The following is a 23,375-nucleotide window of genomic DNA, read 5'->3' as shown; positions in this document are numbered from 1 at the left end:
AAATAAATCATAGGGCATGTATACTTGACTTGCCTCCAAGGAGAGTGAGACATGCCCGCTCCACTGCCTTCAGTGGCAGTCATTTAAAATGAGCATCTTTTTGTGATGAGAAACAAGCTTCCTTGTAAGAAGCCATTTAGAAAGACACCCTGTGTTTGACCTTAATAGTGAGGTCTCAGGAAACCTGGTTATGTATCTTTTGTACTTTAGTCTCAAAAATTCTGAACTTTATAATACCTCCGACAGCCAATCTATGGTCTACTTTAGGACACTATTCAAGCTCCACTAATGTTACTCTCTCCACCATTTTGTGTAGCACACAGACCTGGCCCAGTACATGTCTCAGCACCCAGGAGGGCTTCATCCTCACAATGTCAGGGTGAGTACTTTGAGGGTCAGGATTCAGGAGAAGAATTTTGAAACAGACTGTCATCACAAAGCAAAGTCTCATGATACTAAGTAAGAAGATGCCTATCATTGATATTCTAGAGAAAAGTTTTTTTCAAGAGTTGCCCCTCAAGATATAGAGCAATGTCTAGCTATTTTCCAGGCAGCTTAACCTTGTTAGTCATGGCCATCATACAAATGTGTCTTTAAAAATATACACCAATGAAAAAGAATTGCATTAAAAGGAAAGAAGTAAAGCTAAGACATTATAAAATAAATACCTTATTCATGGCAGACTACTGTGGTCTGTGATAGTGTTGTACTTATATTTTCCCAATAGAATCAGCAAACAAACTACCTTTGTTAGGTCTAATTTAGTTATCTGTTTGCCTCTTATATCAGATCCTATTATAAATGGGACCAAATTCCATTTTCTAGTCATTGGAATAGAAATAATAATAAACTCTCAACTAGCTGTAATTCTATGTCTGTTATGAACTTTAGAAACCATTTTTATTTCATACTTTCATGCCCTAATGTTTTTATTGGCATTAATTAATTAATTGGTCCTTGATATAACATATATGAAATTTGTATATGATGTATTCATACTCATTCATTTAACTAATATTTATATTCCTCCTTTCATTCATTCAAGAATGATTGAGTACTTCATATTATATTAAGTTTTGAGGTTTCAATAATGAATAAGTTGTGTTTCTTACTTTCAATAAGCTTAAAGCCCGGTAAGATATATGGACTTAAATAGGCAATAAGAAGCAAAGTGATAAGGGCGATGGCCATGTTAACTAGAAACGCTATGAGAATTCATAGTAAGGGGACCCATCCAGTCCTACAAGCAAAGGGGAAAAGAAGATTTGAGGGCAAGGGGTTGAGGAGAGTGAAAACATTTTAAGATAGCTGGTGGAGAATGGGATAGAGACCTAATTAGGCAAAAAGAAGGAATGTCTAGTAGTGTGTTGAGGACTCCAGTGAGAATGAAAACCACTAAATTATCTTCATGATCATGGGATTTCCTTTTTAATGGCAGCGCTTAGCAATTCAAATAGAGGAATATAAAAAGTAGACTGTTAGAGTGATTCAGAGTTGGGGTTTTGCCAGACATATGAAAGAAAAAGACAGTTGGGCAAGAGAGTTGAGGAGACTGTCAAGAGAGAGGTTACAGTGATGGTCAGAGACTTCTAAAAGGAGCCTAATCTGAGGGAAGGAAGTGAAGATAGGCAGGTTGCTGATAGCTAGGGACAGAATAGAAGAGCCAAGGAACTAGAGATGTTGATTAGATAGAGGAAGGCTTAGAGAAAGAATAACTGTGAGAAAGATAGAATATTTTCAGGCTTGAGTGACTCTCATACCAGGCACTGTGCTAAATGGTTAGAAGGATAAAAAGCCATGAAGAAGACATGAGTCCTGCCCTCAGGGGCCTTACAACCAAAAACAAGAGATAAGAAATATGCACCAATACTATTACAGGACATTTGTGAATAATACCGAGTGAGAAATAAGGCCTCATGTAGATGTACAAAAAAAAAATAAAAGATATCTTCTCATTTTAAGAGCTTTTATTAAGGCAGACATTAAAAGATACATTGCATTTCAAGAGTCTGTAATAGGGGAAGATGTCACAGAAGGAAGGAATGTTTTCAGCAAAGATACAGAACAGAGAAGTAGAGGATGTGTTCAGGAAAGAGGATCCCAGAGTCATGGACTGTTAGAGTTAAATGAACTACATTACTTTTCAGTCTTTGTGTTTTGACCCATTAGCGGGTTATGAAATCAATTTGGCAATCAGCAACCAGCATTTTAAAAAATGAAATAGAATAGGTGAGAAAAGAATAGAAAATATTAGGGTATGTTACACCTAGTAAGAATAAGTATTATTTTGTGCAACTTTTGTGCCACTTGAAACAGCGCTTATATCTATGTATGAATGCAAGTACTGGATACTTGCATACCATATTTCTTATGGTAAGTTGCAGCAGGAAAAAAAAGCCTTAAAAACTCTGGGCTGCTCTAACTTTCTTAATTTGCAGAGTTGGAATCCAAGGTTTGATAAGACAAATATTTTGCCTGAAGTTATAGAGCCAGTTTTTGCCATTGCTAAAAATGATTCTTGGTTAAGATTCTTTTCCAGAGTACTGCATCTCTGGTCCTATTGGCCCAAAATAGAGAATATATTAGTAAAATGAGGATATGTAAGTCTGGAAAAATAGATTCGGTAGGTGGTTGAGAACCTTATTTTCTAAGATGTGGACTATATTTCTTAGACAGTAGAGTCATTCAAGGGGTTTGCATTGAGAGAGAATAACATGATCAGAAGGAAATTTATGTAACTGTGGTCTGTGGGATGGATTAAAGAGTAGGGGATTTCATTAGGAGTTCATTGATGTGGGCTGGCCCAGTGCTTCTCAAACTTCAATGAGCAGATGAATGACCTGGGCATCTGATTCAGGAAGTCTAGGGTAAAGGCCTTAGCCTCTGGGTTTCTAACATAATCTCCTTGATTGACCAGAAGAATTATAGCTCTATTAACAGAAATAGAAGAAGTTGATTGAAGAGGAGGAGGAGGAGAATTCCTGTTTTAGACATAGTGAGCTTCTAGTTGAGGTGGAAATCCAAAGGAAAATGAGCAGCAAAACAATTGGAGAGGAGATTGGTGCCCAAGAGGAAGATAGACGCTGGAGATGTAGACTTGAGGGCAATTGGAACATGTAGTTTGTAGTTAAAGACAAGAGAGTAGATAGCCCAAAGAGCAAATACACAAAGATAAAAGAACTGATTATAGAACTTTTGCCTTTAGGGGTTGAAAGAGGAACAGGACAGCAAGAGACAAAAGAAAGAAGCTTTTAGGAATGTAGAGGATCCAGAAAAATACACTCTCATGGAAATCAAAGGAAAAGACAATTTCAGGGAAGGCATGGTTGGGAGTGTCACTAATACCAGGAATACAATTGAAAACCATACTTGACTATTTTGTGGATTTGTGAGGGATACACTAATAAATAGAGGGGTTTATTAGGGGTATGTGGAAGCACAAAGGAAAAAGTTTTCCCATCAAAACAAGTGGGAGTAGGGATGAGTTCTCCATAGCCAGGGCAGCAGTGAAAATGCTCACTCTGGCCCAGGTGGCACTAGCCCAATGAAATTATCTTGTCCCCAAGAGCCTCACTGTGTTGGAAACAGGACGAACCCCTGGGGTATGGGAAGTCTCTCTGGAAAGAATCACCCGAGATCTGGCTTGGTGTTGACTGAGAAAACACCATGGGATTGAGTTCTGTTAATGGTGCTTTGGTGGTGTGAAGGAAGAATCCAGGTTGCAAAGGATTCAAGAGTGAGTGAGTGGAGAGGTTAGTCAGGGCAGACTGCAGTTTTGAGAAGTGTGGCTCTAAAATACCATATGTGTGGGGCGCCTGAGTGGCTCAGTCAGTTGGGCGCCTGACTTCGGCTCAGGTCATGATCTCACAGTTCGTAAGTTGGAGCCCCATGTCAGGCTCTGTGCTGGCAGCTTGGAGCTTGGAGCCTGCTTCGGATTCTGTGTCTCCCTCTCTCTCTGCCCCTTCTCGGCTCACACACACACTCTCTCTCTCTCTCAAAAATAAATAAAATGTTAAAAAAATAAAAATAAATAAAATAAAATACCATACATAAATACTGCAGCGCTTTACCATTTACAAATGCTTGTGGACATTCATGTGGAGCCCGGGGGGAAAGGGATTGAAGAGCAAGAAGGTGAGGGCGGGTGTGACTAATTAGTGAGAGCAGTCTGTACTCCAACATGAAAGGCGTTTCAGGCTGGCCCACTAAGAAATTCTGTCTCTGACTCAGCCAGCTCCCTCTTCCTTTCCCTGTCAAGTTTTAATTTTCTTTTCGCCAGTTTCTCAGAATGGTGTAGTGGAGTTAGGCTGGTCTGAGTTTGAGTTTTGGCCCTGACAGTTTCTAGACATGTTTTTAAAGTATCTTTGAGCCCTATTTTTCTTATCTGTAAATCAAGGACAAGCGTTATCTCCCTCACGGATTACTTTGAGGATTATGAAAGGTGCTAGGCGTACAATAAATGTTGTTTTCCCCTTCCTCCCTTCTGTCTCTCTCCCTCAATTGTCTGTTGCTCCCACTTTCCTCAGTATTTTCACATTGAAAAGCACTAGGAAAACTCATAGAACCAGTGAACATAGGAGTGTCAGGAAATTTTTAACATTCTTAAATGGCTCCTGAGCCTGATGTAGGACCTGCATGAAACTACACAGACACAGCTGTGCCATGGTGGGCAAACCCCCCAGGCCTCTTTGGTCAGATCAAGCTGCCCCTCTGCTTGCCTCCAATGTCTCCTAGTCATTGTTAGGCCAGTAAACGTGCCAGCATCTCTGAAGTTCCCAGTTTCCAGGATGTGATGCAAAAAGTGTGATGGATTTACCTGCACAGCTCTGCATCTGCTATTGTGCCTCTGTCTCCAGGAATGCTGGGGCTGGGCTTTTCTTTTCTAAACTGCCAGAACATGTCCTCGGTTGGCATAGGTCTTTGTAAACACTAATGTTGGTGTTTCAATTCTCAATTGCCAGTGGCACTGGAAAAGAGCAAAAGACATTGGAATCCTAAGCGCTCTGTTTTTCCTTAAGCGTCTACATTGGTGGGAACCTAATAATGTCTTTGGTTTCTATGCCTTATAACCACATGCAACATTTAAAAATTTGGGCCCAGAATGTATTTTTCCCTCTTATTTCTTCAACTATTTATTCCTTAATCTCTTTCTTTTCTTTTCTTTTTTGGTCTATTGTTTTTTTGTTTTTGTTTTTTCCCTGTTTTTGGTCTTTCTTCCTTTTAGTCAAATGGCTGCAATATAGCTTGTTTTCAGCTTTGAACTTCAGACTTAAAAATAGGTTTAAAAGGTAATGGTTCCTTTATTTCCTAATTCCACCTAAAGATATATTTCCTAGTCTGGTCTCCTTGTGTTATGTTTTTAAAAGGGCTTCATATCAGAGAGCCTGGAAAACTTAAGCAGTTGTAAACCTTAGAATATCATTTCCAGGTCAACTTTGATCTTATATGCCAAGTTCATCGGTGGGAAAAAAAAATTAAATCTTTCACATCTAAATCAATAACTAGTTCCGAAGGAAACTTCAAAGTTTCCCTTTAGATTTTTAAGGAAGGGTAATTCCTCCAGTATCAAAGAAATGAGATGTCAGGAAAAGGCAGAATCCCTTTGTTTAGGACATGGTCTACTTATTTGACTTTCCTTGTCTTTTTTTTCCCCTCTCTGAATGTAAATTTTTTTTTCCTCTCAAGAAACACTTTTACTATATTCTTTCAGATGACTGTTTTTGATTTAGAGGAGAAATCAACACATAGTGGCTCAAATCTCCTTAGATAAGGTGTTCATTCCTTCCAGCTTTTCATGTTTCAACTTTTGCGGGGCCTGGCATACATCCACCACCAACACGTTCTTCACAGGGACCTGAAACCTCAGAACTTACTCATCAGTCACCTGGGAGAGCTCAAACTGGCTGATTTTGGTAAGTCTCCCCTCAAGTGTCTTTCTGAGCTATGAACAATGATGCTTTTGTGTGCATGTGTTTAAAGCATTGACTAGGCCTGGCCTTTGAAAATCGGAGGCCCATGGAACGTGGTGCTTTGTGAGGATGTCAAACTACCATATAGGAAGTGTGAGGCAAGAAACAGGGCAAGTTTGGTAGCTTCTTAGGAGTCCATCAAGTCCCAGTCTAATCAGATCCTAAAACTTGGGTACCTCTACTGCCCCATTGCCATTTTTTATAGAGAGACATTTGTAGAGAGAACTGTACCTAGTAGGTTTTCCTACATCTGAATGGATATAAAAATTCAGAATAGATCAAGGTTATCCCATGATGACAGGATAAAGAGGTAAACCCCAGATTATAGGATGGACTCCTGTCGCAGTAGAGGCTTCAGGGCACTTGTTCTGGTCACCTATCTATAGAGCTGTGTTGCATGAGTACCTGAGGTTTTTATTCCTATCAAAGTGACAACAGATTTCCCTGGGGTATCACTGTATCTTTCCATTTTAGTACTTATCACAGTTTATAACAATATATACACATATATACACATATATTTGTGTAATGATTTTGTCTACTCTGCTAGACTGTAAGCATTATGAAGACAACCTGAGTCCATTTTGCTTATCATCATATCCCTAAGGCCTGACACCACAGTAGGTGCTTAATAAATATTTGTTTAAAAAACTAGAGCTGAGGAACCACTCTTCTCTGTTTGGCGGATATCAGATGGTTGCACTATAGCTACAGTACTTTATTCTGACATATTAGTTTTCATCTGAGCATATAAGCATTTGGCAGATACTCATTTATGAATTCCCACAACAGAGAACTCATCTACTGAGGTTTTTTCCCAGCTGCACATCATGTGATTCTGTGAGATAAGTAGCTGACCAACAAAAGTACTCTTATATTCCAGAGAACTTGAGAGTGATGTGTTCAAGGCCTTACCAAACTAATTAGTTTGGATTAGCAGTCCCCACCTTGTATGTACTAAACTGGGGATTCCTGGACTGCAAAAATGGAGGGGAACCTTATTAGTTGTGATTTGAGTTCTGTTGCTGTTACAGAGACCCCAAATTACAGAGGTGTAAACATGCTAGAAGCTTAACTTTCTCTCACATAACAGTCTGACCTAAGTAGTCAGAGCTTGTATGGTGGCTCCATGGTGTCTTGACCCATGTTCCTTCTGTCATGTGGCCCCACCATCCTTAAGGTATTGCCCCAACTACATATTTAAAGATGGCTGCCACCTCATTCTCGTTATAGCCTAGAGGAAGAAGAAAAGGGAAGAATGTTTGTTTAATTCCTCCAAAAGGGCATGGTCTGGAAGTTCACACATCACTTCTGTTTATATCATATAGGCAAGAATTTAGTCACCTCCCTATACTTAGCTGCCAGGAAGGCCACATCTAGCTGCAAGTAGGCCAAAATTTCAGAAATTCACTTGATGAAGATGTATGCAAGGGTCAAAATAACTGAGTAACTATTAAAAGCACCCAGATTTTGTGTATTATTTTTTTTAATGTTGCTTGTTCCGCCAGTTATTAACTCCTGGTAGCATGCATCTCTTGCTGGCTCTCCAGGAAGTCCTAGGACAGTGAGGTCTGTGCTTTTCCTCTTTGGCCAGGTCTTGCTCGGGCAAAGTCTATTCCCAGCCAGACATACTCTTCAGAAGTTGTGACCCTCTGGTACCGCCCTCCTGATGCCTTGCTGGGAGCCACTGAATATTCCTCTGAACTGGACATATGGTAAGAAATAGTGTCAATAAAATGAAGAAAATGTGAGTTGTTTTACCCATTAGAACTGCTTTATAATCTGAATTGCATTTTAAGTAATAATGTTAATAATGACAATCATGTTTATATACAGAAACATAAAGTGCTTTCAAATATGTATCTCATTTGACTTTTGCAATTATTCTGTGAATTTTTATAGTTAAAGAAATTGAGACTCAGAGAGATCTTGCCCAAGGCATATTCTGAATTGGATAACTCTCCTCCTAGCTCTTCTCTTCAGTCTTTTGTCTTTCCCCCTTGTCCTCAGAGAAACACACACTCATGCTCCCCAACCACAGATACACAAACACATACACACATCTGCACACTAATGCTCACACATGTCCAAGTACAGTTCAGAGCTTAGAGAAAAAGGCACACAGACCATGATTGAGCAGACCCAATTTTCATGCCAGTTCTATTAATTATTCTGGATTGTGTTATCTTGAAAACTCACGTATCTTCTCTGTGTCTGTTTCTCCATCAAAAAAAAATTTTTAATGTTTATTTATTTTTGAGAGAGAGAGAGAGAGTGAGCAGGGAGGGGCAGAGAGAGAGGGAGAGAGAGAGAATCTGAAGCAGGCTCAGTGCTATCAGTGTAAAGCCCAACTTGGGGCTCGAACCCACTAACCGTGAGATCATGACCTGAGCTGAAATTAAGAGTCAGACGCTTAACTGACTGAGCCACCCAGGTGCCCCTGTGTTTCCCCATTTTTAAAATGAAGGTAATAAACTCTTTCCATGAGGGGTTAAATGGGGCTATAGTATAAGAATCAGATAAGCATTTCCAAGTAGAACCACATCACTGGGTAGGCTCTTAGATTAATGGAGTGCAATAGTGACTGTGGGATCACTCATCATCCTACAACAGCAGTGTTATGTTATCAGATCTTATTTCTGCTAATATCTCGGTCATCTGGGGGCCACAGTTAAATGTGTGGTGACTTTGCAATCATAGCCATCCCCTCAAAGTTAACAAAATGTATGGACATCCTTCAGTTCCTTAGGAGGTCTTCTATAAACAAAAAGCCTTGTTTTAAAAAAAATCAATAATAGATTTTTTAAAAATTAAACAGTATTGGGGCATCTGGGTGGCTCAGTCAGTTAGGCGTCCAACTTCGGCTCAGGTCATGATCTCACGGTTTTTGAGTTCAAGCCCCATGTCGGGCTCTGTGCTGACAGCTCAGAGCCTGGAGCCTGCTTCAGATTCTGTCTCATTCTCTCTCTGCCCCTCCCTCACTTGTGCTCTGTCTCTCAAAAATAAATAAATGTAAAAAAAATTTTTTTTTAATTAAACAGTATTCTAAAAAGGCTAAACTAAGCTTTTGGATTTCCAAAAGAATTAAGAAAGGTTGCAGAAATATTCCTCCAGTGTCTCTGGAGTCATTGATTTCCCAATACCTGGTACCATTTCTAGAAATATCACCAGCTAGTCAAAATCCTCCTGAAACTGTCAGCTCTCACTGCTCTGCACTGTCACTTCAAAGGCCTGTGCAGGCTCTGGCTTTCTCAGCGCTTAATGATTACTTCCTAGTTGTGCTTCACAGACAAACTGAAACTTCTACTCATCACTTCTAAACTTTGTTTTATTATGGAACATTTAAAACATTCAAAAAATGTATCATATATATACATCAGTGATTCTTGACCAGGGCCAATTTTGCTCCCCAGGGACATTTGACAATGTCTGGAGACAGTTTTTATTGTCATAGCTGGGAGGCGGGTGCTATAGGCATCTAGTGGGAAGGGCCTGGGATGCTACTAAATATCACAACAAAGGTTTATCCAGCCCCAAATATCAACAGTGTCAAGACTGAGGAACCCAATGTAGATTAAGAAGCATAATAAAGTGAGCTTTGTGCATCCACTCCCAATGTAACAACTAGAACATACTGCCACATTTACCTGTGCCCCTCTCCCATCAACCTGTCTCTCCACCAGATGGGCTCCTAACTTGAATTTTTTTCTTGTCACCATTCCCTTACCCCTTTCAAAAATAATATTTGCATTTTTGATAATGTCCTAAAGATATTGTTTTACTTTACCTGCGTTTGAGTTTTTGTAAAAATTGTATTATATTGGGTTTTTAAAAATGTTTATTTATTTTTGAGAGAGAGCGTGCGTGTGCAAGTGAGAGAGGGGCGGGGGGTGGGGGGTGGGGGTGGAGACAGAGAATCCCAAGCAGGCTTCACACTGTCAGTGCAAAGCCCCCCAGTATTATATTGTTTTTAGCCTTCTGTGCTTGCTTTTTTCCACTCAAGATGTTTCTAAGATTCATACATGTTGATCTATGTAGCTATGCCTTATTCCCTATCGATGAACATTTCAATTATTTAGTTTGTTTTTCTGTGTTTTGTTTGCTTTTGCTGTTATGAATATACTTGGTACTTATATTTAAGGATTTCTCTAGAGTACTTACTTAGTAGATTTCCTATGTCATAGGGTATATGAATGTTCAACTCCTGGAAATAGTGCTGAATTATTTTCCAAAGTAGTTCTAACAATTTACATTCGAGCAGTGTATTATAGCCCCTTATCCACATCTGCACCAACTTTATAATCAGGCAGGTAGTATGGTATGTTGTGATCTAAATTTGCATTTTCCTAATTACTAATGAGGTTGGACACCTTTTCATGGATTATTTGCCATTTGTATTTCTCGTTTATGAAACACTTACTTGTGACTTTTGCTTATTTTCTTTTGGTCTCTCCGTCTCTGTCCCACTCTGTTCCTCCCTCCCTTTCTTCCTTCCTTTCTCCTTTTCTTTTCTTTCCTTATTTCTTCCTTTGTTTGTTTCTTTCTTTCTTTCTTTCTTGATTTATAGGTGTTCTTCTATTCTGAATATTAATCTTTTATCAGGGATGTTGCAAGAAGTCTCCCCAGTTCGTGGCTTATGTTTTCATACCCTTAGGTTGTCTCTTTGAATAAAAGTTCTTAATTTTAATATTGTTGACCTTATCAGTCTTCTATTTTTGGTTAGGCCTTTTGTTTCTTGTTTAAAAAAATCCTTCTCTCCTTGAGGTCAGAATGATATTTTCTAATACATTCTTTAAAAAGTTGCTGGGGCACCTGGGTGGCTCAGTCGGTTAAGCATGCAACTCTTGGTTTCAGCTTAGGTCATTATCTTATGGTTCGTGAGTTTGAGCCCCATGTCAGGCTCCGTGCTGACACTGCAGAGCCTGCTTGCAATTCTCTCTCTCTCCCTGTCTCTCTGCACCGTGTGCACTCTCTCTTTCTCTCTCTCAAAATAAATAAACTTAAAAAAATAAATTTATAAGTTGTAAAGTTTGTCCTTTCATTTTAAATCTTTAATATATTGGAAATTGACTTTTGTCTGTGCCAACCAGTTGTCTCACCCATTTTCTTCTGTGATCTGCCATAGCCAATCTCTCATATATCAAGTTTCCATGAACGCAGAGGTCTATGTCTGGACTCTCTTTTCTGTTCCACTGGGGTCAGGGGTTGGTGTCTCTATCTCAGGACCAATGTGCCACTGTATTAATTTCTATAGCTTTGTAATATTTGATATCGGGTAAGACAAGTGTCCCCACCTATTTCGTCTTCCTCAGGAGAGTCTTAGCTATTTTCCCCTTTGATTTTTCATATATATTTTAGATTAGTGTTTCAAGTTTCATGAAAAACCCTAGTGGGATTTTCACTGGAATTGCATTGAAATTATAGAACTCTCTGAGAATAATTAACACCCTTGTAATATTGTTTTCCAATTTTTAAACATGGTGTATTTCTTCACCTGTTTGGTTTGTCTTTAGTGCCTTTTAGTAGTTTTATTATTTTCTCTCTAAGCTTTTACATATCCAGAGCAAAGATCCTTAAGTCTATTTCTATTGTTTATTGTTTCTTTTGGTTCTTGCATATGGTATCTTTTTCCCCTGCATATTTAGTTGTTTTTGACAGCGATATGCTAATTTACCTTGGAATTTCATTTGTGGGATTTTTTTTTGAGGCCTTGAATGAGGTAGGTTTCCTCAGAGAAGATTTGCATTTGATTCTTCTAGGTGCATTATTTAAGAAATTAATTTTTGTATTTTATATAAGTGTTGGTCTGCCACTCAGATCTTGATTTCCTGATACCATTCCCTACTAAAAAGAACTAAGACTTTTTGGAGAACTGGTCAATTCTAAGGCTGGGGCAAGGAAAGTATAAGATGAGCCAGAAACATGTTATTGGGCCAGAACATTTTTTTTACAAAGTGGTCAAAAAATGGGGGGAATATGTCAAAATGACAGGGGAAGCAACTTGAAGAAATGCCTACTGGCCAAAGATGTACAATTTGAGTAGAATTTGATTTATAATCAAAGTAAATGATGTAGGTAATGGATTATAAGCCACTGAATAAAATAAGAATGTGTAAGTCCATACTAAAGATAGCTAGCTAACTGGATAAGAAAGGAAGCATCTCCTTATAGTAGAATGCCAACTAATAACTGGAGAAGAAATGATGGACTTAGAAAATCACTATTTTGCAGTATGGTAGTGATTGGTTCAAACAAGAATTAACAATGCTAAACTAGAACAGAAAGTTTGATTAGGAATAAAAACTTTTCATAGTCTCAGAGTATATCTCCACAAATTACTTATCAGTTACAAAGGAAAAAAAAATAGTAACTTTATAGAAAAGAAAAAAACTTGGCAGATACCACTTTCACCAAGTGATTAGAGTTAATATCATCAATAATGGCACTGACTGACACTGTGGGCCTCTTGATATGAGGCACTGAGAAGGATACAATATCACTTATGAGGTTTTCCTGCAAAAAATCACAACCTGAATCAAATGATGAGGAAACAACCGATAAACTCCATTTGAGGGACATTCAGCAACATAACTGGCCTGTACTTTTTTAAAGGGTTGTAGGGGAGGGAAAATTTCCCTCTGTCCTTTTAGAGTCTGTGGATGAACCCACAAATTGACAACAGATTAATGGGAGAAAAGCATATAAATATTATTTGATGTTAAAAGTTTTATGTGGCATAGAGGAGGGGGCTTTATAGAAAGAAGAGAAAATACCCAAAGAGGCAGCTAGGCTTGGAGGCTTTTATCCCATTCTGACAAAGAATGATAAATTTGTAGGGAAGTGATAAGACAAAAGAAAGGGGTTTCTGGACTCTTTAAGGGCTGTAAATTGTGGGATAAAATCCTCACAAGGGGAATTTATGCCCTATTTTCAGGCAGATAGGGGGAGGTGGAAAGCTCATCCTATGTTTGCTTTTACTCAATTGCCTTCAGCTCAACATAATCTTTATACCAGAGTGACATATTTTGGGGTGGCATATTTTGATCCCCCTACTAGGTCAAGGATTTAAAAGGCAAAGAAAGACTGAGGAATTGTTTCAGATTAAAGAAACTAAGGGGATATGCCAACAATGCAATGCATGGTTCTACATTGGATCCTGGAGGAAATGGAGCTAAAGAACAGGACTCAGACAAAAAGTGAAATTTAAATGTGGACTGTGGATTAGATAGTAGTATTGGGCCACTGTTAAATTTTCTGATTTTGATAATTGCACTGCTGTTATGTAAGAGAATGCTTTTGTTCTTAGAAAATGTGAAGTATTTAGGGGTGAAGAATTTGATCTGTAACTTACTCTCTACTGCTTCAGAACAAATAGAGAAAAAAAATGAAAGGCAAAACGTTGGCAATTGGTGAATCTGTTTGAAGAGAGTTCATTCTACTACGCTTGCCACTTTTTTTTGTTTAAAATTATTTCAAAATTAAAAATCACCCCCCAAATTGAGAAAAACCTGGTGTTTCACCAGAGATAGTGTAAGTAGCACTAACCTAGTATGTGATCGGTGTTTGCAAATATTTCACACGTTTGAGAAGAATGCAGATTTCTGAATTGTTGGGTACAGGTTTTTACATATGTTCTAAAATCCAGGGTTAATTGCATTATCCAAATCTTCTTTATATCATTTTTGTCTGTTTCACTTATTAATCAAAGGTGTGTTGAAATTGTTCACTGTATTGTTGATTTGTCATAATTCTGTTCATTTCTGCTTTATGTACTTTAAAGCTATTTTCATTAAGTGCAAATAAATTTAAAACTGTTCATTATTCCTTTATGCATTTTAGATCTTACTTTTGGGAGATTCCTAGCTGGCTCAGTTGGAAAAGCATGCAACCCTTGATCTCAGGGTTGTGGGTTCAAGCCCCACACTGGGTATAGAGATTACTTAAAAATAAAATCTTTTTTAAAAAATCTTACTTTAGGAATAATTTCGTTTCTTTTTTTAATTTCATTTTTAAATTCACTTTATTTTTTAATTTTTATTATTTTTTTAAAATTTACATCTAAGGGGCGCCTGGGTGGCGCAGTCGGTTAAGCGTCCGACTTCAGCCAGGTCACGATCTCACGGTCCGTGAGTTCGAGCCCCGCGTCAGGCTCTGGGCTGATGGCTCAGAGCCTGGAGCCTGTTTCCGATTCTGTGTCTCCCTCTCTCTCTGCCCCTCCCCCGTTCATGCTCTGTCTCTCACTGTCTCAAAAATAAATAAACGTTGAAAAAAAAATAAAAATTAAAAAAATAATAAAAAAAAATAAAATTTACATCTAAGTTAGTTAACATATAGTGTAATTATGATTTCAGGAATAGAATTTAGTGATTTATCACTTACAAATAACACCCAGTGCTCATCCCAACAAGTGTCCTCCTTAACTCCCCTTGCCCATTTAGCCCATCCCCCCACCCAAAACCCCTCCAGCAACCCTCAGCTTATTCTGTATTTAAGAGTCTGTTATGGCTTGTCTCCTTCTCTGTTTTTACATTATTTTTGCTTCCCTTCATTTATGTTCATCTGTTTTGTATCTTAAATTCCACATATGAGTGAAGTCATATGATATTTGTCTTTCTCTGACTGATTTATTTTGCTTAGCAATTACATTCTAGTTCCAACCACATTGTTGCAAATGGCAAGATATCATTCTTTTTGATTGCTAATATTCCATTGTGTGTGTGTGTGTGTGTGTGTGTGTGTGTGTATCACATCTTCTTTATCCATTCATCAGTCATTGGACATTTAGGCTTTCTCCATACTTTGGCTATTATTGATAGCACTGCTGTAAACATTGGGGTGCATGTTCCCCTTTGAAACAGCACTCTTGTAAACTTTGGATAAATACCTAGTAGTGCACTTGCTGGGTCGTAGGGTAGTTCTATTATTTAAAAAAAAATTTTTTTTTAGCATTTATTTCTGAGAGACAGAGCAAGACAGAGCACAAGTAGAGGAGGGGCAGAGAGAGGGAGAATCTGAAGCAGGCTCCAGGCTCTGAGCTGTCAGCGCAGAGCCCAAAGGGGGACTCAAACTCACAGACTATGAGATCAAGACCTGAGCTGAAGTTTACCACCTAACCAATTGAGCCACCCAGGCGCCCCAGGGTAGTTCTATTTTTAATTTTTTGAGGAACCCCCATGCAGTTTTCCAGAGTGGCTGCAGCAGTTTGCATTCCCATTATTTTCCTTTCTTTTAAAGTAAATCTTCTAGAATTTTCTTTAGCGTAGGCTAATCAGTGGCAAATCTGTTTCTGTGTCTTAAGATAAACTCTAATTGTTGAAAAGTAGACTTGCTAGGGATGTAATTCTAGACTGATGCTTATTTTTTCTCAGAACTTTGAGGATATCATCCCCCTGCTTTGTCTTCCGTTGTTGCTGTTGTGAAGTTTGCTTTTAGCCTAATTGTGGAGAAGTTTGCTTTCAGAACTCTTGTCATTCTTTTGTAAGTGATCTCTCATTTTATCTAGACATTTTAAATATATATTTTTTTGCCTTTATTATTATAGAGTTTTCACTTTAAGGTGTGTGGTGTGGGTTTCTTTTTACTTACACTGCTTGGTATATATTGTGCTTCCTCTGGTTATGAATCGTGTCTTTAGTTGGTCATTTCCTCTTTGAATGTTCCCTCTATTCCCTTCTCTCTTTCTAGAACTCCAATGAAAGATTACCAGAACATGTCTTTCTATTATCCACAGCTCTTATCCTCTCTTTCATATTTCCTGTCTCTGTAAATTTCTGTGCTGCATCCTGGATAGTTGCCTCAGCTCACCTACCGGTTCTTTAAGTCTGTCTTTTTTTTTAAACGTTTATTTATTTATTTTGAAAGAGACAGAGAGAAAGCAGGGGAGTGGCAGAGAGAGAGAGGTAGAGAGAGAATCCCAAGCAGGCTCTGTATCATCAGCGCAGAGCCTGACACGGGGCTCAAACTCACAAACCTGAAGATCATGACCTGAACTGAAATTAAGAGTCAGACGCTTAACTGACTGAGCCACCCAGGTGCCCCTAAGTCTGTCTTCAGCTACATATCCCTTACCTTTTTACTGCATGTACAAAAATGCATGTTTTTAACATTTCATTGATAAATGTTTCATGAATTTAACCATGAATAATAATAACACAAAGTTGAAATTCAATTATAGTTAAAATTATTGTCATTACTCTTATTCACTACATTATTATCATTGTTTGCCCAGTAAAACTCAAAAAGTAATATAAAAATAGAACAACAGACATCTTCCGTTGAGTTTGCTATTATTTGTTCACTCTCTGCATAATTGTTAGATATTGAGTGTTTACACTGAGATTCCTTTTCACCCATTTTTTGGTTCTGTTCAGAGTGGTAAAAGGGGAAGTAAGTAGGGAGGAGATTTCCAATTGACGAAAGAAGAAAAGGAGGAAAAATCCTATTGTGCTAGGTCATGAAACCCCATAGGGTACAAACTGAGTGCATTTTTGGAGGCAGTGGGCAAGTATTAGAGCCTTTGTCTTAAAGAAACTAATTATAACACAGAGTGCCAGAGCCTCATTCACAGTGAGCCCTGGTGGCAGCAGAGTCAGCAGGGGGGCCCAGGGAAAAAAGTTAGATTATGGAAAATAGGACATATTGGTTATTCTCAACCCTTACAACCAATGCTCTCTAGTCTCCCAACATTGTCTCTTTTTTCTTTCTGCCACTTTTTCAGACCTTAAAAGATTCTATTAGCAACTTTGATGAGAAAACTTAATGTTTTAGGATAATTACACTATTTTGTTTTTGTTTACTTTTTTGTCTTATGTTAAAATACATACAACGTAAAATTTACCATTTTAACCATTTTAAAATGTGCAATTCATTTGCATTGAGTACACTCACATTGCTGTGTAACCATCACCATTATCCACCTTGAAAATTTTTTTCATCATCCCAAACTAAAACTCTGTGCCCATTAAACAAAGACTACCTATTACTCCCTTCCCCCAGCCCCTGGGAACCACTGTTCTACTTTCTGTCTCCATGAATCTGACTCTTCTAGGTACCTTATATAAGTGCAATCATACAATATTTTCCTTCTGGGTCTGGTTTATTTCACTTAGCATAATTTTTCAAGGTTCATCCATGTTATGGTAAACTGATTTTAAAGAAAGATTGATTTTGGCACACAAAGTGTTCTATTCAAAACTGACTTCAGGCAGCTGCTGGTTTTAGGACTATGAAAAGTTGTTCCTGTCTGAGGGATTGCAGATTTCCTGCTGCAAACTTCCAAATATAAAGAGTGGCCCAGGGAAAAGCAAATGGAAATGTCATGTCACTGTCATACATTCTGTTATTCTGAACTAATTTCAACAGCGAAAAATGAAATACTGATTCATTTCTCCCAACAACATTTTTGTATGCTCCTTACACCTCTGAAAAACCTAAAACTCCTGAGATGGTTGATTTCCCCAGAGATTGCCTAAGGAATTTGAAGAATCTTTTCCTCTCTTATGGAAGAATTTGTTCATGCTCAGAATAGAGAAAAAGTTAGGAAGACAGCCAGAAAAAGCAGAAAACCTGGAAGCTGTTTCCTCTAATTTGACTGAAGAACCACAGTTGGAGCAATAAAATGACTCAGTGCATCTCTCCTTTCTGGAAGGATTCACTGGTTGATGTCATCAGGTTTTTCCAAGCATAGGAAGTTCCCCTTCATCTACATGGGCTGCCCCGAGTGTATCTCCACAGAGCAGAAATCCTCTGAGAAGCCTGAAGATAGGAAGGGTAAGAAGAAGAGGTAAGAAGAGGCACAGGAATGAAGATTTAAGAACAAAACAGAGGAGAAAAAGGAAATAGGAGCTGGTTTCTTATCTGGACCTAAATGTTCAGAATATTTTAAATGTTTGCCTAAGGCTAGACTAGGGGTGGACAAAATAGATGATAGTCACACAACTTGTTTACAAAGCAAATTAAAAAATACAATAGCTCTGAAAAACAACTGAAAATAAATAGGATGATGAATTGTATAGTTTTTAAAGAACAATGCTTACACCTAGAAAGCATCTTCCGTTTTTCAAACTTAAGGTGCACAGGTTCATTTTCTTACCAATGCATTGATATTTATGGTACTTGTGGATATTCCAAGTACTGAAATATAATTGATTTAGGAATTTTGTTTGTCTTACAAGTGTCCTAAGTAGGCACATGGGCACCTGCACGTGAGCACTGTCTCTATATATATGTATAAATATTAAAAATATGAATAAGTAGCCTTAGACTCTATATATTTGTTAGGTTAGAAAGGTTTTTATCTACTGCTAGGTGAAGCTTAAAAAGAAGGACTCAAGAAAATGCCAGTAAGGCACCAACCATACAAATGCAAATGGAGAATTTCAACCAAATATTAGCATATTATTCTATAACACAAACACCTTGTGTTACTTTGTACTACTTGCATAATGGCCTTAATGTCCAGCTTTGTCCAATATTTTACACAATTTTGTACACTGTCCTAGTGGAGTAGAAGACAGAGGACACTAAAGACAAAGGACACAAAGGACAGAAGTAACAAAAGAACTTCCTTCTTGGTATAAATCAGGATGTACCTTATAATCTATAATCAGTAGCGTCTTACCAAAGACATCAGCCAGGCTGCAGTTATGACCACAGCTACCACTGCACATGTGTGAACATCAAATGTCAGCATCAAAAGTTGCAGAATGAGTGTCAGTGACTTGGAAGAAAGTCTTGCAGACAGGAGAGCTTTTTTTCCCCCCTTATTTTTAACTAGGAACCAAATGGTGGTGAAAAGGGAGTGAATCAGACATGGTTAGCAACATTTTTTCAGAAGGAGCCAAAAGTAGGTTAACTCTACGTAATCGCAAGGTCAGCTTAGGAGCCCAGCACCAATGACTCTTAGTTTTCTTATGGATTATTTTAAGAAATGCTGCATCATCAAACTCCTGATATAGAGGATGATCCCATGGATAAAAACAGACATCAAAGAGTCTGAGTCAAATGCTGAATGTAACAAAGTTTTAGGAGTACCCAAACCAATTTATTTTTCTTACTGTTCCATTTTTTGCATGCACGAGTATAATACATGGTAAAATAATCTCTCTAAGTTTATAATAGCCCTTGCAATAGCTATGAAAGAAACATTCTGATTGTGTCGTGGTTCAACTTGCAGCGTTTTTTGTTTTTGTTCTTTTTTTCTTAATCATTACCTATATTAATGGTGCCTCTTACAAAGATAGCATTTTAGATTCTGTGAAAAAAAGCAGTCAATTTGGAGATTCTGTACTTTCCCTTCGTCTCATAAGATGGATAATGAACTTGAATGAGTTGAAATGTTTGTTATCCATACTGTGTTCCTAAATGCTGGTTGCATACCATTTTAATGAAAAGCTGCAGGCCGTTCTTTTTCTTTTTCTTTTCTCTTTACCAAGACTTTTAATAGCATATGTCCCCTGTTTAACTCTCCAAAATATTTGCTGGGTGGAGAAATACTAGTAGTTCAGTTTCACATGTATGGTTTCCTTAAAAGTGTCAGACTGACTCTTGTTTCCTTTGCTAGGGGTGCAGGCTGCATCTTTATTGAAATGTTCCAGGGCCAACCTTTGTTTCCTGGGGTTTCCAACATCCTTGAACAACTGGAGAAGATCTGGGAGGTAAGAGAAGAATTCCTCTTAGGAAGAAGAAATATCTGCAATTCAAACTTTGAACCAAATTTGTTTTAGAGACAGTGAAGTAGTCCATCTGCTTTGAGATATTATGCCGCATATTAAGGCTGTGGAAACTGTAGAATTTACCACAGGTGTAAGCACCTGGGGAACGAAGACATGGTCAGGAAACTCCCTGTTGTCTTGTAGCAGCCCCTGAATCCACCTGCTCACTCTCATTAGTTTCTCAACTTCCCAGGACAATTGCTGCTGTGGCTATTTAGGCACATCCCTGCCTTGCCACCGTCAGCTCTAATTCTACCATATATTTGGCCCTGCGTCCTTGTCAACAGAAGATGAGACACTAAATATCCACAGAACCCTGATAAAACAAAGACTTACCGTGTTAGGGTAAGAGAAGTATACTATTTATTGTGCTCTTCCAAAACCTAATTCCTAAGGTGTGAAGTGCTTGGCTGTGTGTGGTTCCATTTCTTTCCTTATTATTTATCCAACTTCATTTGCACCACAATGCACTTCACTCTTTTGTCTCTTGTAGTTTGTATGCCACATAGTATAGTCATCCATATATTTTTCTCTCTTTTTTTGGTGATTTTTTTTCATTGTGGTAAAATATACATACCATTTACCATCTTACCATTTTTAGGTATATGATTCATTAAGTACATTCATGCTGTGCATCCATCACCACCATCCAGTTCATCACCTGAAATAGAAGTTCTGTACCCATTAAACATTAATTCCCCATCTTCCTGCCTTCTGGCCCCTGGTAAGCTCTCTTCAACTTGCTGTCTTTAGGAATTTGCCTATCCTGGGTTATCTCCTATTAGTGGAATCATACAGTATTTGTCTGGCTTATTCCACTTTTATTTATTTATTTATTTGTTTGTTTGTTTACTTATTTTAAATTTGTTTTTGAGACAAAGAGAAAGCACGAGCTGGGGAGGGGCAGACAGAGAGGGAGACAGGACCCGAAGCAGTAGACAGGTTCTACAGTGATAGCAGAGAGCCCAATGCAGGGCTCGAACTCACAAGCTCATGAGATCATGACCTGAGATAAAGTTGGACACCTAGCCAACTGAGCCACTCAGGTGCCCCAAATTTCACTTATATTCTAAAGGTTCATCCATGTTGTAGTGTGTGTCAAAGTGCTTTAAACTACACTGTTGTTATCCCGGATCCTGCTCCCTTTCAAGTTTGCTTGCTTCAAGCAGGCATCTGGAGCATTCTTGCTAACGGCCTCTGATAATGAGTTTCTTGAGAGATATTGCCAGAGTGGGGTTTTTGTGTGTAAGTGAGGAAATTTGTCTCCTCTTGAACTGCTTTAAAATTTTGAGGTAGAGACACAGTTTTGTTATCACAGTCACCGTTCCACACTCTGAGGACAAAATGAGAACAAGTCCCCACATTCAGCAGTGTGCTGTCTTATATACTACTACAGTTCAAGCAGGTTAGAAACTTAAACATTACAAACAGCCCCTGAATTAGTGTTTCACTAAACGTGGTCTACATGGATGAAAATAGGAAAGCTCTTTCAGGTTCCATGATATTGGATGTAGGAGTTGGCTCTTTGAAAGTAATAGGTCTGGGGTGCCTGGGTGGCTCAGTCATTTGAGCATCTGACTCTTGATTTTGGCTTAGGTTATGATCTCAAGGTCATGGGATTGAGCCCTGCACTGGGCTCTGTACTGAGTGTGGAGCCTGATTAAGTTCTCTCTCTCTCTCTCTCTCTCTCTCTCTCTCTCTCTCTCTCTCTGCTCCTCTCCCCTGTTCATGCTCTCTCCAAAATAAAATAAACAAACAAATAAAAAATGAAAGCAATGGGTCCATTCTACTCTCCTAATCTTTAACCACAATATCTCTTACATTTTCCTGAGATCTCACTCTCATTCTTAGGAATGAAAACAAAATGAGAAATTCTGAATCTTTATTTTGCCATCTTTCTAAAATGCCTGTGTGTGTGTGTGTGTGTGTGTGTGTGTGTGTGTGTGTTCATCTGAATAGCTGTCACCTCTTCTGATCAACTTTTTAGAAATCTAATTCTTGTAATAAGTGTTTTTAGCAAATGATCCCAGATACAGTTCTAAAATCAGAATAAAATAAACTATGCAGACTTTAAGTCCACTAATCAAAATGTCTTCAGTTTCCATTCCAACAAAGGCAGAAAACCGCCCTCTGCAGCCCACTATGATTTCAAACATAGCACTCACTGGCTGCCTTTTAAGAGCCTTCAGGGAGGGAATAAATCAACAATTTTTGGGTTTCAGTTTCCCAGACAGCGAAGCGGAGATTTAGTAATTTTCTCAAGTGAAAACGAATTCAATAACTTTCAAATAGAACCCGAGCATCAAATTTCTAAATGAAGGAGACTGAATTTTTAAACTTCAAAAATCTCAAGCTTAAAGTTTTTAGTATAATATTAAAAATGGTTTGGTATCCACTTTGTTGGCTTTAATTAAACATAATACAAAGTAACCAATAATTCTATTAACTGTCACCTTAGAGAAAATATGGATGTGGTCACTATTGATTGCCTTTGTCGCTTTTTCTTCATTGTCTTTGCGTTCTTTTCATTGTGCTTTGCCAGCCACCGGTATGGGTGCCTGCGAATCACTTGTTTACATGCACATCTGTGCAAATATATAAGATGGTAGGTTAAAAAAGAAGAATCAGCTTCCCATCCTCTGGCCGTCTCCCACAAAAGAAGAATTAGTCCAGTTGATTTTTCAAAATGGATTCCAGGATTCTTAGTGTTCCCTCAGGCTCAGAGTGGTTGATAGGAAAAGCCTATAATCCTCTCAGTAGCTTTTCAGTTTGTTTAGGGAATGGATCAAAGAAAGATTTTCCTGGGTGGCATGATTTTTTTTATTGTATGAGGGAAAATAGCACTTCAGTGTCTTTTGTTTGAGGACAGTCTTAGCCGGCACCACAAAATGCACCTCTCAGCCAGAGTCCTAGTCAGCAAGCTGGTAGACATTAAGATTCTGGATTCTTTCATTGATCATTATTAGTCACTGTTGGGCAGTTGACTTCCTGCCATCAATTGGGCTGGTATCTATATCTAGCATTTTGCAAATGGATTTATTAGATTCTTTCTATGAGAGATGCTTCTAAAAAGAGTTATGCTGAGATATGCTTCTAAGAAGAGTTATATTGGGTAGTGGTGTAGTGAAAGCTACTGATACTTCACTAATATTTTGCAGAAACACTGTTATTTTAGCTCCCAGATATAACTGACATAGGGCTTTTAAGGTGAAGGTAAAAGAATGGTAAAATGATGCCCACAAAACAACTCACAGTAAAAGCACTACCCAAAATCTGAAGTGTTTGACTTTGTACGCCAAAACACTTTTATTTTCATATTAAGTAAAACTGGAGCTTTGATTTGGTAATCCAAGGCATAAGTGAGCTCTTTTTCAAGTGATGTTGTTACTTTTACAACCCACCGGTTAAAAGTCAAATACCACATTCCAAAGTGCCAGGCCACCAAGAAAACAAGGTGAGATGAATTTGGTAGAAAGGACTAGAGTTAGGTTTGGGATCATTTTTAGCCAACATTCCACTGCCTAAAGGTCAGTAATCCGAATCCTTTTTAATTTGAGCACATGGGAAACAGCTGAATGCTCATGCTGAGGCATAATTCAGGCTAAATGTCTTTTGTTGTGGGGGGTGTATTTTTTTCATCTAATGGAAGGCAAAAGGACAGTCATTCCTGCCTCTTTATATTCCCAACTCCCAA

The 23,375-nt window shown here is 38.2% G+C and overlaps 1 protein-coding gene across 2 annotated transcripts in view; it reads left to right on the top strand.

Annotated features, from left to right (window-relative positions):
* CDK15 (cyclin dependent kinase 15) overlaps positions 1–23,375 on the top strand; it is an 81,478-nt gene that overhangs the window by 19,949 nt on the left and 38,154 nt on the right. For both annotated transcript variants that reach the window (XM_047870609.1, XM_047870610.1), the window contains exons 6-9: positions 317–379; positions 5,789–5,912; positions 7,564–7,684; positions 19,531–19,624. In XM_047870609.1, the coding sequence (XP_047726565.1) occupies positions 317–379; positions 5,789–5,912; positions 7,564–7,684; positions 19,531–19,624 (402 nt within the window). The remainder of the gene's footprint in view (positions 1–316; positions 380–5,788; positions 5,913–7,563; positions 7,685–19,530; positions 19,625–23,375) is intronic.

Source organism: Prionailurus viverrinus, chromosome C1 (assembly GCF_022837055.1).
Source record: "Prionailurus viverrinus isolate Anna chromosome C1, UM_Priviv_1.0, whole genome shotgun sequence".
NCBI classification, from domain to species: domain Eukaryota; kingdom Metazoa; phylum Chordata; class Mammalia; order Carnivora; family Felidae; genus Prionailurus; species Prionailurus viverrinus.
This window is presented reverse-complemented; position numbering and strand designations above follow the sequence as displayed.